At 41.5% G+C, this 18,327-nt stretch overlaps 1 protein-coding gene across 1 annotated transcript in view; it reads left to right on the top strand.

Annotated features, from left to right (window-relative positions):
* The window catches only part of LOC121293682 (sodium-coupled monocarboxylate transporter 1-like), a 68,104-nt gene extending 59,061 nt beyond the window's left edge, over positions 1 to 9,043 (top strand). Inside the window, exons 15-19 of the mRNA XM_041216850.1 lie at positions 516 to 721; positions 3,120 to 3,223; positions 3,929 to 4,029; positions 6,333 to 6,401; positions 8,936 to 9,043. Coding sequence (XP_041072784.1) covers positions 516 to 721; positions 3,120 to 3,223; positions 3,929 to 4,029; positions 6,333 to 6,401; positions 8,936 to 9,043 — 588 coding nt within the window. The remainder of the gene's footprint in view (positions 1 to 515; positions 722 to 3,119; positions 3,224 to 3,928; positions 4,030 to 6,332; positions 6,402 to 8,935) is intronic.
* The last annotated feature ends 9,284 nt before the right edge of the window (positions 9,044 to 18,327 follow it).

The raw sequence follows: 18,327 nt of genomic DNA, 5'->3' as shown, positions 1-18,327 counted from the left end.
GTTATTCCTGAAATGCATGTGTTAACTATCAACACGGATAGTGTTCAGAAGCAAGAATCCTGACTGATTTTCCCCTCCCTGACCCAGGAACACTGAGGCCAATTGTAGCGCACCTGCTGCTACCTTGGCTTTTGAAGAAATCTTGAAATAAAATCTCTCAACAATTAATTTGTTAGCAGCTTTTGTTGCAATTGTAAAGATTTCAAACTAGAAATTCCAAGTACTTCTTCTATTTTCCATAACATAACTTTATTGCAAGATTAGTAAGAGACCTGGAGGGAGAAAGTAAATGTTGTGATATTTCTCCAGGGTTTCTGTCAAAGTTATGGCAGGAGATTGGTAGAAGACCTGAGAAACTTCTAGCTGTTTATGTCAGCATATCTATTACCAGTGTACAAGTAAAACAATGTTAGCTGAAGCTGACCACTGCAACCAAAGAAGGTAAGGGTAATTGGTTTGCTCGTAATTCTATATAATGTCCTAAAGATAACCTTTCTTCATTTCATTAATCCCAGGGAGCATTTGTGGGTATGCTGATTAGTTCTATCCTTAACGTGCTTTTGGGAGTTGGTTCTCAAATGTACCCACCTGCTGCTGAATTTACAAGGAAGCTCCAGACATCAACAGCAGGCTGTCATCTATTTAATATCACCATGTCAAGCTCCACAAATGTAACATCTTTACTCACAACCATTGAAACATCTCCAGCACCAGATGGAATGTAAGTCAATTTGCTTATTAAAACCATATACATTAATACCATAAGATGCAACATGGTTCTGCAGTTTATAAATACAACTAAACAGCAAGATCAATATTGTGAATAATAAATTACACCCTCAGGAGTGGGAACTCACTGAAAAATCACATCTGTGTTGTTTTCTTTTGGGAGTTCTTCCAGGAGACATATAAAATTCTTCAAGGCCCTAACAGGGTAAATGCTGAGAAACTGTTTCCTCTGACTAGAGTGTCTAGAACTAGGCGTTATTAGCTCAGGATAAGGGATTGGTCATTTAACTGAGATGAAGAGAAATATCTTCACCAGGGGGTGAAAATCTTTGGAATTCTTTATCTGAAGGGCTCTTCCTGCTCACTCAATGAATTTCTTCAGGACTGAGAGTGATAGATTTTTGGCCACTTTCAGAATCGAGGAGGTGATACTCTTCAGATAATACTCACATTCAGCATGAGCTGGACAGCAGTCAAACTTAGGCTAATAAGTGACAAGTAACTTTGAGCCACACAAATTCCAAACAATGACCATCACAAACAAAAGAGAACCTAGCCATTTCCCCTAGACATTCAATGGTATTACCATCATTGAATCCCTCACCATCGGCATCCTTGGGGTTACCATTGACCAGAAACGTAACTGGACCAGCCATATAAATACTGTGGCTACAAGAGCAGGTCAGAGGCCAGAAATTCTGCAGCAAGGAGCTCTCCTTCTGACTCCTCAATGTGTGTCAACCATCGAAGCATAAGTTAGGAGTTTGTTGGAGTAATCTCCACTTGCCTGGATGAATGAAGCCCCAAAAATACTCGAAAAGCTCAGCACCATCCAGGACAACACTTGATTGGACAGTGCTTGATTGGCACCCTATCCACCACCTTAAAACATTCACTCCCTCCACCACTGATGCACAGTGGCAGCAGCATGTACCATCCACAAGATGCACTGCAGCAACTCATCAAGGCTCCTTCAACAGCTCCTTCCAAACCTGCATCCCTTACCACCTAGAAGGACAAGGGCAGCAGACTCATAGGAACACCACCATCTACCAATTCCTCTCCAAGTCACACACCATCCTGACTTAGAACAATTTTGATGTTCCTTCACTGTCACTGGGTCAAAATCCTGGAACTCCCCACTAACAGCACTGTGGGTGTACCTACATCATGGCCTGCAGCGGTTCAAGAAGGTGGCACACCATCATCGGCCTAAGGCAATTACAGATGGATCGTAAATTCTTGTATTGTCAGTAATTCTCACATCCCATGAACAAATAAAGTCTCACTCAGTTCCCCAAATAATGGCTCTGATTTTATAGGGGAAGGGCTCATATGGCATACACAAGCCTCAAAATTGGTGACACACCTGCAAAATCCAGTAACTTGGAGGCCTGACTGACCTTAACAGCAGGGCTTCATTAGCATAATTTTCACCGGAGTCCTGCCCGAATTTGGCCACGTTAACTACCCTCACAGTGGGTGGGAGCAGAGTTTGCAGCAGAAGACTGGGGACCACAGGATCGGTCCCTGCCATTCAGCTAAGGTCAAAAGTGGGGAAGATCACTGATGATTGCACAATGTTCACTACCATTCATAATTCCTTAGATAATACTTGCATGCAGCATAAGCTAGACAGCATTCAGGCTTAGGCTGATAAGCGACAACTTTGAGCCACACAAATACTAAACAACGACCATCTCCAACAAGAGGGAATCTAACCATTTCCCCTTGACGTTCAACAATATTAGTACCCCACCATCAGCATCCTTGGGATTAGTATTGACCAGAAACTTAACTGGACCAGCCAAATAAATACTGTGGCTACCAGAGCAGGTCATTCAGCTAAGCAATAAGGTAGAGCGGAGAGATTGCAGTCGAATGCTATTAGGTGGGCAGGTGAAAGGGATAAGGGTGGCCCAAGCCTTACTTGTGAAGCCCAGAAAAATACCCTTCCCTCTCATAGCCCAGAAAGACACCTTAAAAAATCTTAAACTTATTTGGATGGGCCTCTTCTGGTCCACAATCCATCTCCTGGCAGTTTAAGCCTGAAAGTAAAATCATCACTGTTCTTTTAGCTCAGGCGTTGATGCAAAATAATACTTCAGGTCCTCATAATGTGTATGGGCCCAGATCTGCATATTTAAAGAGGTCCCTGACAGCTTGCAGCAGGTGTGCTGCTTGCATGCTTACAAGAGACTGGAGACACTGTGGGAAGCGAGCAGCATTGGAGTGGCTAAATCATTCCACTTACCTGCCCATTCCCCAGCCTGGTTTTCACCTAGCAGAGAGGAATAAATTCTTAGAACTTTGAATTTATAATAACTTAATAAACTGAATGTTCAATATAGAATGTCTATTATGAATAACTTTTTTAAAATCTACTTTAGGGTCAGCATATTGAAAAATATCTCCTCCTTGTCCTATGGATATTACACCCCAGTTGGTTGCCTGGTTTCAATAATAATAGGTTTGCTAGTCAGTATGGTTACTGGTAAGTAAAGTAAAATGATAATATAATTTGAAGCTGGGGTCTTAGCTTTGTTGGTTGGTGTAAGTCTTGGTCAATGCATCTGTGGTACCATCTAATTATTCACTTCATTCTTCTAATTTGTACATCACATTTACATAATCTTATTGCATGGCTCACAGTTTTGGCAGTACATTCCCTAAGAGGCAGGTAAGGAGCCATCTAATGCAGTGAGAGATTGCGAGATAGTTTATCCTGCAGACCTATAGTAAGCGCAATTCAATCTGATGTGTTGCTTGGTTTGATTTAAATGAGGGTGCTACATTGGCATTGCTTTCCTGCCAGTTTAATTTGAATTTTTAAAAAATTATCAGTTGTCTAAAAAGTTAAAACATATTTTTTTTAAAGTTGTGGTAAATAGCCTTTATCACTTGCAATGCAAAATGGTACCTTTCTTCCAAACACAAATAAAATTTGCATGGCATGAAATACTTGGAGGTTTATATTTCTTCCTGCACAAATCAAGAAATTTTTATAATGTGATAAAAGTTTTCAACTTCCTTTGGTGAATGATTATATTTTTGTGGCATGGTTCTATAAAATGTTATTAGAGCTGATAAACATCTTGGGAATAACATTTTATCCAAAAATTAGAAACCTCAAACTTGTCTTTGTTGCAGTTAGTTGAATATGGTACCATCATTAATAACCCTATTCTCTTTAACACAGGAGGAACTAAGGATGTAGATCCAACTCTCATTGCTCCTATATTTCATACCATTCATAAGTTCATCTTCAAAAAGGAACCAGCTGGGCCATTGCCTGAATCAGTAAGATTTCTCCTCTTCTTCTTCTTAGGCAGACCCTCGGGATCGAGGATGACTTGCTTCCACTCTGGTTTGATGGGTTTTAAAATGGCTGACAAATCCAATGCACGATCTGCAGATTCTGCTACACGTGGGGCAGGTGGTGCTTGGAGGCTCAGGTAGATGAGTTTTTGGGAGGCTGGTGTGCTCTCCCGAAGCCTTGACTTCACCTCTGTGTATTCCTGATGAAGTATCTCAATGTGTCCAGTGCCTTCCCAAATGAACCTTCTCCATTTCTCTTGGTCAAAAGCTAGGAAATCATATGAGTTGGTGGGTTGTTTGACCTCTTCAAGGATGCCTTTTGGACATCCCTAAAGTATTTCTGCTATCCTCCTGGGAGTCTCCTACCATGACCAAGTTCTGAGTAGTTGCTTCAGGAGTCTGATGTCAGGCATACAAAAAATATGTCCTGTTCAGTGAATGATAGCGTCTCCATGCTGGGCATGTTGGCTTGGGAGAGGAAGCTGCTGTTGGAGCACCTTTCTTGACACTGGATTTGGAGGATCTTGCAAAGTTGGTGGTACTTCTCCAGTGCTTTGAGGTGCCTGCTGCAGGCTGTCCAAGTCTCCGAAGCATAAAGGAGTGCAGGGATCCCCGATGCCCAGTGACCATGACCTTAGGTCTCTGGTTTGAGATCCTTGTCCTCAAATACTCTTTTCCTCAGTCAACTGAAGGTTGCGTTGGCACTTTGTAAGCTATGATGAATTTCATCGACTATGTCTGCCTTCGTCGGGAGGAGGCTTCCAAGATATGGAAAATGAGTAAGATGACTATATTTCAATGGACCACCAATGGATCATTAGATTTGAATGTGATAGCTTGGCCATTTAAACATATCAACAGGATCAAAATGCCTAACTTTATAGCAGCCACTTATAAATGCATCATCTGTGGGCACCAATCCTGCCACAATTCAGCCAGCAAGAGTTCATTCTTTCAGTAAATGGCCAAGCTATCATAGTCAAATCAAACGATCCATTGGAGGTCCATTGAAGTCGTTTTCCAGGCTGCTTATTTCCAGCTCTTCAATCGAGGAGGTGTCTTCTTGGCTGGAGGTGAGGACGTGGATGGAGCTGAGGGACTGGTTGGCAGAGGATGTCCGTCGCTTGGCAAAGCTCCAAGTGGCAGCAGAGTCAAAAGCAGGAGAGAGACCACCTACAGTTGCGTTGAGAGAGGGATGAAGTGGTGCAGGATCCTCGCGTGGGTGTTCATTGCCGACCTTACCGTTGCTGCAGGCACGGTCCACATCCTCACCAGTCAGCGCAATGACACGCTCCTCAAAGTGAGTGAGGGGCCTAATGTGGGTCCCAGTCTGGGACCTCTCCCTGCTGCTGTGAGCCAGCTTCTCCTGCATGAAAACAGATGGAGAGAGTGTGAGCAGGACGCATGGCACTGCGTGGAATGTTTGTGTGGTGACCGAAGCCATGGATGGGATGAGGATGTGAGCTCCAGATGATATGAGCCTGATGGAGATATGAGGGTGTGTGTGAGAGTTAGTGGTGTTGCCCCTTGAGGTGTGAGATCCCTGTGGATGTGTGATGGGTTTGTAAGTGTGTGAGTTGAGAGTGATGAGGTAGTTGACTTACCCTGGCGGAACAAGTGAGGGCATTCATCCTCTTCCTACACTGGACGGCTGACCTGTGTGCTCTGGTAGCACTGACTGCTGCTTCCACCTTCTCCCAAGCCAGATTGGTGACTCTGGTGGACCTCCTGTGACCAAAGCAAGGCCACAACGGCCTTCCACTGCATCCAGCAGGCACCCCAGAGAGGCGTCACTAAATTTGGGGGCTGCTATCTTCTTTTCTTTTGGGGCCATTGGTCGCCTAGAGCAATCCTGACCTGTAGACATGAAGTAGGCTGCACTCTGGTGCACTTTATATATGGCGCCTGGAGTAAGGAAGTGCTATGGTCACGATATTGCAGGTAAATCTGAGCCCACCCACAGCAATCAGGAGTGTTTCCTGTGAATGCATTATTAATGAGGCAGGACGTGCTGGGAATGGAACGATACTGCATGAAAACCCACCATTGCAGTCGGTAGGTAAAACAACTTTCATTCGTGCCTGCCACTGCACTTAGAGCAAATCTGGGACGATTCCACCCTTCGTCTTTTTCCTGCTTAATTTTATTTGCTTATCTAAAGGTTAGTTATTCAGCACTCCAAACTTCCTTCTGTAAATGTATCAATTTTTCTGGTTCCCAGATTAGAATTATTGTAAATATAGGGAAAAGACTGAGTAATGCTCATTGTAACTTTCTTTCCAAAGGGCATACAGCTATTAGAAACCACTCCTGAAAAATTCTTCAACACTGGTCACTATCCATCCAAATTGCAGGTAAGCGTACAATTTGCTTGTGCTAACGAAAAATTTCTGTTTACAATTGTAATCAGAAAAGAAATGATTGTGAAAAATGTTTTTATGGATGTCTAAATTTAATTTATGGTGTAATTCCATCATTGAGGAATCTCAGTGCAACTTCATCATGCAAAAAGGTTGCACCTCTGACCCTGGAGAACTTTTCAGGGTGAGGGTTAGTTTTCACCTCTGACCCTGGAGAACTTTTCAGGGTGAGGTTAGTTGCATTTTTGAGCAGGTTTCCTGGCATTTGCCAGGGAATCTCCTGGAGTGGGGCAGAGTGTGTAGGCAGCAGATCTTAGATGCCAGGGAATCTCCTGGAGTGGGGCAGAGTGAGTAGGCAGCAGATCTTAGATGCCTGCCACAGTGTAGCATGGCCATCAGCCTCTCTGCCTGCCAGAAAACATTGAATGTTGTTTTATGAAATGTCTTTTAACATGCATTATAGTATTCGACAGTGACTCTTTAAATTTTGATCGCATCTTCACTGCCCATAGGAATGCTGGACATGAGAAACAAGTAGACTAGCCTTGCCTTCAATATTATAATGCAAACAGTGACCACATTTTTATCATTTGCATAGCATCATAATATATCCCCCACTTCCCCTCACTTCCAATCAGAAGTCCAAAAGGTAGCAAGGAACTGGCAGTGGCTCTTGAATAATTTATACTCAAGCACTTAGTGTCTAGGAAATGCAAGTACACTGTTGATAGGTATCTGTAGGTAAAGAAGAATGAGACATTGATTATTAATTTGAAATATTCAGATGGTATGAATTGATTAATCAAGCTTGGGATGCATCTCAAGTAGATTTCACATTTTCAAAACGGTTAATTTTAATCTCTGTGTAATTCATTGGTGAGGTTACATTTGGAATGCTATGTGCAGTTTAAATATATTTCAGCAATATTTTAAAAATAGTTTACAAATAATACAGGTGATTCTTGTGCCTTCAAATGTTGACATACTAAGGCAAATATATTTCAATGAAGTTCCCTTATTGACTATGTTAATGGAGCCACTATCCTATTTGAAATAAGTGGTTTAATTCCCTTGTTAAAACAGTAGAGACAGAAAACTCATAAGAACTTTCTAATATTTAAAGAGCTGAAGCTTTAATTATTGGGCTGAAGAAAGTTTTGAGGATAGGTTGACGTAACTGAAGTGGATCTGATTGGAGAAAAGAAAATTGTGAGACAATATGGTCTGACTCTCAAAAGGCTGAGAGCTCTATGGACAGTTTATATAATTCAATTGTGATCACAAGACTAGAGAGTTCTAGTGCTACACCAGCAAGTGTCAAGCAACACTGTAGATTACAAGGAATTGAATCTCCTTAGAGTGTTAAAGATGTGGAATTGTCTTGTCAAGACAAAGTTCTTCTCTGTTCATTAAATCCTTTCAAAAGCTGGACAAGTATTTGGTTATGAAATAAATTGACAGTTACCAGAATAGAGATTACATAGGATTTACAGCACAGAAGCAGGCCATTTGACCCAACCAGTCCATGCCGACATTCATGTTCCACTCGAGCCTCCTCCCATCTTTCCTCATCTAAATCCATCATTGTAACATTCTATTCCCTTCTCCCTGATATACTTGCCTAGCTTCCTCTTAAAGGCATCAAAACTATTCGCTTCAACCACTCCCTGTAGTACTGAGCTCCACATTCTCATCATTCTTTGGGTAAAGAAGTTTCTTCTCAATTCCCTATTGGGATTTTTCAGTTACCATCCTACATTGATAGTACCTAGTTATGCTCTTTCCCACAAGTGGAAACGTCCTTTTTTTATCCATGGGTAGACCTATCTACAACCCTTTTCATTTCCTTGACAATGCTTGCTATCACTTGTTGAAAGTCTAGGTCAGACTTAAAATCTCAACATCTGATAAGCTGTTGGTGCAAATCCAGACAACATAACTCCAATCTGGAAATGGAATATAACTATTTCCTAACAGGAGTGATCTTCAATCATACTACTTCAGTTCATATTTATATAATAAACATACAGGTCAAGAAATTATTGCACATTATTACAGTACAAAGGAAGAATACTCCTTTATATCTTTAATTTGGCAGTTGTTTTAAAGGATAACAAATGGTAAAATCTTACTTAAAACTGCAAATGAATGTTGTTTTCATATGTGAAGTGTTTGTATGCTGATATCATAAATTATAATTTCTAACCCATAGTGACTTCCACTGCTAATGATATTAATTAATCACTTTAATACTGTCAAACTAAATCCAAGGTTGAAATCTGAGTGTGAATGTTGTGGCTTTAGTATTACATTTCTATTTTATTCACTTTAAGTTGATCTTGTTTTCCTGTTTGTAAAAGAAAATGAAATCTGTGATGAGCTTAACCTGCCACAGTATTTCATTGATGTTTAATATTATTTCATATTGCTTATATAAAAAACATATTAATGCATTGTTTAGAGGAATTACATTTTTAACAATGTCCATTTATCTTGCTTTATACAGAATGAAAAGCTTCTTACTCCAGCTCCTGGTAACTGAATACATACTGAAACAAAATCTGGAACTGCTAATGGTGGTTAAAGATTACAGTTCCATAAAACCAATTAAGGACCAAGATGTCGAATTTGCTTAGAAAGACTTCTTGTCAGAATAATGATAGTTATCTATAAATTGAATTAAAAATTGAGTGGGAAACCCTCATTAAATTTGTTGAAAGTGAATGGTGATTTTAGACTCACAATGATGTAATACTTACTTTATATTGGTCAATAACTTACTCAAAATACTACGGCAATGTTCTGCACTGAAGACCAAAATATCTTTTTGTAACAATTTCTGAGTTTTTTCAGCATGTCAGATTCTCATTCCTGAGTTGCAAATAATGATTATAATTTTGCATTGTCCATGTTAGACATAAATAAACATACTAGACATAAACTGAAACAAATGATTTTTCATATAGGAGTATATCGTGGAGCTACAAAAAAATAATGAGAATACAAGAGCAACAAGGGTTTAATTTCAACAGATGTAGATTATAATATTTACATCCTTTTCATTTTTTGTTGTACTAGTATGACAAAAAATCAATTCTCTCTTATACAGTTTAAGTCTGCCATGTAGTATAACCTGCACTAATTATGTGTTTGAAAATAACCAACTTCAAATTACCTCAACTTGCAATAATGACATAACAGTGAAATAATAACTAGGAGGCCAGCATCACTTAGTGTCCTTACTGATAATGAGAGCTGAAATATATCTGAAATAAATCACATGAAAGCATTAGGTAAGGCTATAGGCATGTCCTGTAGGACATAGGCTCCTAAATAACCTCACTTTTGCCACTTGGGTTCTTCTTTCGCAGTCCTCAAAATGGTTAGCTGGAATTGGCAAAATCAATATTAAAGTAGTTAAAACAGGAACGACTTAAAAACAGGAACCTAATGAAGGAATGAGAGCATAAGGAACACTGGACTCTGGCATTGCATTTTGATGCAAACTGAACCTTTAGTGAATTTGATGCTTTACAAGAACTTACAAGTATCCACAAATCAGTATGTAATTAAGTTGTTCGAAAAGGTTTCAAGAGATTTATGCAAGGTAATTTCTGGCACATTATGTAATTAACAAGGGTTTGATTGAAATAAACTCTTATTGATTCCTATGATTGTTGCAATCAAAGAGAGTGTAACAATACATTACATTCAAGACAAATTTTAACCTTTACTGAACAACGTGAGATTTAAGATGATGAAATAAAAATTCTACGGAATTTGTACAGTAAATACCAAAATTGATGCATTGAAGTTTTAAAAAATACGGATGCAGCAAGCCTACAATTATAATAGTCATAAGATTAATGACCCTTGACAGGTTTACATGATTATAATAATTTCAAACGCACTTACTTCACAGGCTGAAACTAGTGAATATTTCTGTTCCTTACAAATACAGAACCAATGTGGTAAAAAATAGATTTTAATTGTTCTCACCAAATGTAATTTATATCACAGCACAAGCTGTAAAAACAACTTATGACCTTCACAAATAATGTAAGATTGGCTGCCAATTGAGACACAAATTATGGCACTTATTGTATATTGTTAATCACCAAATTGACTCTGTTTTAAGCGTGACGTCTTTCTATTTCTCTAATTTAGTGCACTTGGGCTACTGTATGTTAATCTTTATTCCTGGTTGTCCATGGCTCATTAGTGAAAAATTGGAAATAGACTTCTCCAAGTACTAAGAGAGAGGAGATGAGAAGAGAGCAAAGAGTTGGATAAATATTTTAGTACAAGGCCCAGCTGTTCCATCTATCAACTAGTATAAGTATGATAAATGACAAATTTAAACTTAAAGGTGGCCTCCCACTGGGAAATTGAAATGTCTATCCCAATTTGATTATTTCATTTTCAGTCTGGTACCAACTTGTGTTTTGGCTTGAAGAAATGTTTGAATTTGCTGTTAAATGTTTGGTCATTTATGTGACTTTGTACAAAATAAATAAATATAATCTTGCAAATGAATAATACTACAAGCATAAAAGCAAAATACTGTGGATGCTGGAAATCTGAACTAACAACAGAAAATGCTGGAAAAACTCAGCAGGTCTGACAGCATCTGTGGAGAGAGAAACAGAGTTAACGTTTCGAGTCCGTGTGACTTCTTCAGTGCTAAAGAGAAATAGAAAGTGATGAAATTTATACTGTTTAAGGGGAGTGGAGCAGGTAAAGCAGGATAGAAGGTTAGCGATAGGTGGGGGCTAAGAAGAGATTGACAAAGATGTCATGGACACAAGATAAAGGGAGTGTTAATGGTAGTGGTTAGGGCTGAAGAAGGTGCTGATGGTAGCATAAAGGTAAGAAAACAGAATGTGTGAATAGCAGAACAAGGATCAGCACTCTGTGAAAGAACAACATAAAACAAGTGACAGATGGACTTGAAACATAACTACATTTCTCTTTCCACAGATGCTGTCAGACCTGCTGAGTTTTTCCAGCATTTTCTGTTTTTAATATTGCAAGCATGCCTGTGTCTTATTACTTTTTAGATGAAAAATGATTTCTGCATGCAATTTAGAAAAAGAGTAATTGGGACGGATTTTCCCCTCCTACATCTGTCCAGAATTGAGTCAGGAATGGATAAAGTGAGGCCTGTCGGGCGAGAATTTCAATCTTTCCCCTCTATTTGCAACCTATGCCGTCTTCCCCTAGTCAGGAAACCTGTCAGGCTGTGAGCCCGCATGCAAGTCCTGTGACATTGGGGTCACTGTTATAAAGGCTGAGGAAAAATTTGAAATTCATCCTTATGATTCTTTTGTCATGGTGGCAGGGATTTGGAAGCCTCTGGGAATGGCACCTGGTAAGTCAGTGCATGAACCTTGGGAGAAGCCTGCCGAGGATTTGGGAACATTTTGACAGGTAACTTTAAAAGTTCTAGCCCAGGCTTGTCCAACATACAGCCCACGGGCCACAATCTGGCCCACCATGCCTCTCTAGCCCACCTGCAGAGCCAGTGTTTAAAATACCAGTAGGTGCAAGTGAAATATTCAGCAAGGAGCTGCTCTTCCAATCACAGGCCTTTTCTCGCCGACATTTGCAGCTGATAGGCTCACTAGTCCCGGCACTGCTGGGACTGATGGAGCTTCTGGCCAGTTGGATTGGCTGGCAGCTCCAGGGGACGTACTTCCTCCACAATGAGGAGCAGAAGTCCCACTCGACCCTTGTTAGTCTGCCCCACAGCGCTTTATGGCTGCGGGGCAGGTTGGTTTGCAGCATGTCAGCTCCATGCCGATGTGATTTCCAGGATGGGGCATGCTATTCCGAGCCGCTCCCGCCCGTATTATTCAGCTGCATGTGTGTGTGTGTGTCTGTGTCTGTGAGTGTGTGAGTGTGTGTGTGTGTGTCTGTGTGTGTGTCTGTGTGTGTGTCTGTGTCTGTGTGTGTGTCTGTGTGTGTCTGTGTGTGTGTGTCTGTGTGTGTGTCTGTGTGTGGCTGTGTGTGTGTGTCTGTGTGTGTGTCTGTGTCTGTGTGTGTGTGTCTGTGTGTGTGTCTGTGTGTGTGTGTCTGTGCCTGTGTGTGAGATCTGGCTCACTCTCAGTCTCAGGGTTCTCCCTTACCCTCAAACCAACAGTTACATCTGTTCCCACAGTGGGTGAGGGTGAGTGAGCACTCTGAGACTTGGGCCTGGATTTTCTTTGCCCATTGGCATTAGGCATGTTCAGTGATGTAAGTGGACAATAGGGTGAGAAGGCCAAAAATTGGTTTCACGATGTCATGAAACCAGTTTGCGATCATCCGCTCAGCCCATTGATGGTGGGCCATGTTCCCAGCCATCAGACATCGGGAACTCCATTGTAATACATCAGCATATTATTAAAAGGCCAGCCCGTTGGAGTCATTCCACCCCCCCGCCTCCCACCACCCCACCCCCCCCCCCACCCACGCCGCCCCCCCCACCACCCCCCCACCACCACCACACACAAACCACCCCCCCCACCACTGGATTATCCGTCCACATAAGTGGGAAAACACACGCATGTGTTTCACAACAGCATATAAAAGGCATGCACTTGGCAGGCTGCACTTTGCTCAGGACTTCAAGGTTTGTTTGCCTGCCTTGCACTCACAGTAACTCTTTTTGAGTAAAAACAATTAAACTAAATTAACAAAATTAGGATAAATCAAGCACAGCCCCTAATTCAGGTCAGCTGTAAAACTAAGGACAAAGTTTAAAGGAAACTTAAGAAGATGTAACTCTTTTTGAGTCAAAACAATTAAACTAAATTAAGCACTCACAGTAATCAGCACCAGGCTTCACAGACAGCACCACATCACTTTTAGTGGGGGCTCATGGGCAAGTCTGTACCTACTAGATCAGCCATATGTGAGTGGCTTTTCAATAGCTGCAGGGCTAGGACTTGCTTGGAGAAGGGGGAGAAGTGGCCTTAGGCAAGTGGCCAAGGCAGGACGAGGGCTATACTGGGGAAGGAGGGTAATCCAGGGTGTGTGTGGGGGCACACATTGATCTGTGCAGGTAGCCTCAAGATGGTGAGTGTTGAGGCAGTCTCCAGAGGAGATGAGGCCAAATGGACATGTGAGGGTATGTGTGAGAGAATGGGTGGTGATGTCCCATGAGCTGGCAGTGAGTGAGATGCCAGTGCATGTCTGATTGGCTTGAGTGTGTGAGTTTAGAGTGATGAGATGGTTGCTATACCCTGGCTGCATGGATGAGATCATTCATCCATCTGTATTGAAGGCCAACCTTTTCTGTGCAGCATTGGCACTAATCATCACTGCCATTGCCTACCAAGCTGGAATAGTAATGCAACTGCCCATCCTGCAGCCAGAGCTGAGATAAGAGGATATCACAGCGGGCCTCCATGGCATTCAACAAGCGCTCGGGGGCTGCAGCCTTCTTGCCTTTCAGAGCTATGTCTTGTTTGCAGCAGTCCTGGGTTGGAAGCACTGAGTGCTGCTGTACTTTAAATGTGGCACCCGACATGATGAAGTGGCGAGGTGACAGCATGGCAGGCAAATTGGAGCCCACCTGCAATGGAAACAGCGTGTATCCTGGGAATGCATAATTAATATGGTGAGTTTGGGACAATAAGGCGTGAAGAGCCGTGGGTAACGTGTCATTTTTCCCACCCAGTGCCGCACTTGGTACAAATCTGGGACAATTCCGCCCTTGGTGTGAGTTATACACACACCCTCTCACCCTCAAATGGTCATCTTTATTCATTACAATTATCAGTTTATTGCTTTGACATTTTTTTTTTGCTCAGCTAGTAGTTTCTTCATATCTCAACTGTTTTTTTCAAGTTCATGTATAATGTTGTGCCAAACCTTATCTTTCTGAAATTTACTCATCAGCCCCTTGAGTAAGAAAAAATTTAAGATGTAGACTCTCAAGTGAAAAGGTTGGACAAGATTGGTCTAGCCAATGCCCCCTCATATTCCCTTCATGCCCCCTCATATCCCAAATGCTCCACCCATGCCACCCTCAAATTCCCTCCATACCCCCAACTCCCCCACCCCCATACCTCTTCCCTACACCTTCCATTATCCCCATACCCCTTCCATGCACCTTCTATTACTTCCATACCCCTTCCATGCATCCTTGATACCCAGTGTTCCAATAATCACCATGTACAGAATCAATGAGCTATTTGGCAAGTCTTTGAAATGCTCATGGAGCTAAAACAATAAGCAAAGAGAACTCTTTTTGAAAAAACTACTCTTTTTACAATCTCTTGAAGGTATCAATCAATCACTGCCTTTCATAGTATCAACAAATAAAGTTTTAATCCTCTTACCAACTCTTCATCTTATCCAAATAAACAAGCAGACAAAGAAACATGACATCAAAGAAAGAATAACGTATTACACCTCATAAAGTTGCCAATAAATCAAAGCTAGCACCTCCTTTCAAAATATGTAAACAGACCCCTGCTGAGCTGAACCCATGATCCATTCTTGGAGCTGAGTCAAGCATTCATAACAAGACCGTCTGGTAAAGCAGATGTCTGGTCATCTGGGTCATCTGTTGAAGCGGCTTCTGCTGATGTAGTTCTCAGATGGCCTCATTATGTGCTTGACTAAGCTCTGAAAATGGCCAATCGACTTAGCTTAGCAAGAGTCTATTTACACATCTGGGGCAGAATTTTACGCTGATCAGGTGGACATGGGTCCAACCCAATCAGATGCCAAATTGCGCAATATTTCAGTCGGCGGGCGCACCAACAATTAAGAGGCCAATTAAGGTTATTAAAGGGGAAATTGTCTCCAATTTTTCGTGGTCCATCCAACCTTACAGTTGGCAGACAAGGCAAATCAGCCAGGCGGACTTTGTGTTTTTCATGCAACCTCACCCGAGGGCGGGATGAAGTTTCCATTATTAAATGAAAGAAAAAGAAAAATCTATGGACAGCATCTTTATCATGTATATTTTCAGGTGACTGATTGTGATGCCTGGACATTTTTTTTCCTAATTTTAAAAACTTTATTTCATGCTTTTCAGATCTTCAGCTCCCTGAGGCAGCTCTCTGCCTTCAGGGGGCTTTCTGTCAGTGTTCACTCACGCCAGCGCCTGCGCTCCTCCCACCCCTACCCTGGCAGTGCTGAGCTTCTCAGCGTGCACTTCGTTCTGGCTGGCCGTTAGTTGATTGTGGTCGGCGATCGGTTCCCCGGCTGATTCCAGGCACGCCGATTGTGCCCGCCCGCTAACCTAAAAGTTCTGTGCCTCGAATACTGTGTACAGTTTAATCTCTCTATTTGAAAAAAGATATAATTGGATTAGAAGCAGTTCAGAGAAGGTTCACTCGATTCATTCCTGGGATGAAGGGCTTATCCCATGAAGAAAGGTTGGGCCTACACCCATTGGAACTTAGAAGAATGAGAGGTGATCTTATTGTGTCATATAAGATCCTCAGAGGACTTGACAGGTAGATACCGAGAGGATGTTTCCACTTGTGTGGGAGATTAGAACTTTTTATTAAATTATTCTTTCATGAGATGTGGGCATCATTGGCTCAGCCAACATTTATTGCCCATCCCCAACCTTGTTCAGAGGGCATTTAAGAGTCAACCACATTGCTGTGGGTCTGGAGTCACATGTAGGCCAGACCAGGTAAGATTGTCAGATTTCCTTTCTAATGGGCAGTAACAAACCAGGTGGGTTTTTATGACAATCAGCAATGATTTCACGGTCATCATTAGGCTTTTTTTAAATTCCAGATTTTTTATTGGATTCAAATTCCACCATCTACTGTGGTGGGATTTGAACCCAGGTGCCCTGCATATTATCTCTGGCTTTCTGGTCTAGTGACAATATCACTATGCCAAAAGCACAGCTTAAAAATAAAAGGTCCCTCTTTTAAGATAGAGGTGAAGAGAATTGTTGTCTAAAGCAGGTCATTAGTATGTGGACTTCTCTTCCCCGACAGCACTGGAGGCTGGGTCATTGAATTCATTCAAGGCAAAGTTAGTAGATTTTTGATTTAAAAAGGGAGCCAAGGGTTATGGGGAACAGACAGGGTTTTGTTTGGCAGCTACATGAGGTTTTAATAAGTTATTCTTTCTTTGATGTGGTTTCCAAATTCTTTCTTGTTTATTTGGACAACATTAAGAGGTGTTTGCTTGTTAAATATACCTACACATTTTTGCAGAATTGTTGTTCAGTACCAGCAACAAGTTTCATGTTAAATAGGTAAAACAAAATATTTTTAAATATTTGTGCTAAATTGTACGACTAATTTTTATACAGAAAAAGTATTAATTGGGAAGAAGTTTTCCTATGGCGGGCACAGAGCAGGTTGCCACCCGTTATCGGCTGCGTGCCGCCATTTTACGCTTAATAGGCTGTTGACGGTTCGGTGGGCACCTTATTTTCTCGAGATGTCTAGTGTGACCGTGTGCCCACCAAACGAAATATCGAAATGACCCGCGATGACATCGAGACGCACACCCGACCTCATCGCGCGTCACTTTACGCGACGGCATATCAGGCCCACCCGCACACGCCAACGGCAATACTCTGCCCATTGTGTTTTATGGACCCCCAGAATTTTTATTACACAGGAGAGAGGCTTCAGAATTAAAGAGTTTGAGAATCTCTGCTGCACAACTCATAAAGGAGTATAAAATGTTCAGGTGATATAATGTTAACTTGTTGCATCTTTTAATGGCTTCCATAATTTTTCCTCACATTCATGATCCCCTCCATAGTCAAAATAATTAGCTATCAGACATCTTCATAAACATTCTTAATTCTGATCCTTCGTTGCCCTACCAAGATGACTTAGAAAATCTGGCTAATGTCTATGGTTTAGCAAACACAGCTGAACTATATATTTTGCAATTGCTATTCTGTACTCCAACATCTCTCAATGTAGATAATCAACTTCACTGGTGTTCGTCTCTTCCCATAGATTTCTGACCTCACCAAGTCAGTTTTTTTCTATTTGAAGCCCCTTTGTTTCCTACAGAACTAATTTTTCCTCCAACAATAAAGTGAGCTTAATCTTTCTTGCATTGAACGTGATACAACTGCAAAAAAAGTCACTAGACACCTCGAGAAAATAAGCACCAAGGCTACCTCTAAATTGCACATTTTCAATAATAATAATAATAATAAATAATATTTTTTAAAACCGCACCTGGAATACTGTGCACAGTTTTGATCCCCTTATTTGAGGGAAGATGTCGTTGCATTGTAGGCGGTTCAGAGGAGGTTCACTAGATTGATTCCAGAGATGTGGGGCTTGTCATATGAGGAGAGATTGAGCAGTTTAGGCCTATACTCACTGGAGTTTAGCAGGATGAAAGGAGATCTAATTGAGGTATATAAGATGCTAAAGGGGATAGACAAACCAGACGTGGAGCAGATGTTTCCCTTTGTGGGACATTCTAAAATGAGAGGCCATAGTTTTAGGCTAAGGGGTGGTAGATTTAAATCAGAGATGAGGAGGAATTACTTTTCTCAAAGGGTCATAAATCTGTGGAATTAAAAACAAAAAACAAAAAACTGCGGATGCTGGAAATACAAAACAAAAACAGAATTACCTGGAAAAACTCAGCAGGTCTGGCAGCATCGGCGGAGAAGAAAAGAGTTGATGTTTCGAGTCCTCATGACCCTTCGACAGAACTAGGCGAATCCCAGGAAGGGGTGAAATATAAGCTGGTTTAAGGTGGTGGGTTGGGGGGGCGGTGGGGGGTGGTGGGGGGGGGGTGGTGGGGGGGCTGGGTAGAGAAGTGGAGGGGGGGGGTGTGGTTGTAGGCAAAAGCAGTGATAGAAGCAGATCATCAAAAGATGTCACAGACAGCAGAACAAAAGAACACATAGGTGTCGAAGTTGGTGATATTATCTAAACGAATGTGCTAATTAAGAATGGATGGTAGGGCACTCAAG

This window comes from Carcharodon carcharias, chromosome 22 (genome assembly GCF_017639515.1).
Source record: "Carcharodon carcharias isolate sCarCar2 chromosome 22, sCarCar2.pri, whole genome shotgun sequence".
NCBI classification, from domain to species: Eukaryota; Metazoa; Chordata; class Chondrichthyes; order Lamniformes; family Lamnidae; genus Carcharodon; species Carcharodon carcharias.
Note: the sequence above shows the minus strand (reverse complement) of the source record. Positions and strands in the feature narration are given on the sequence as shown.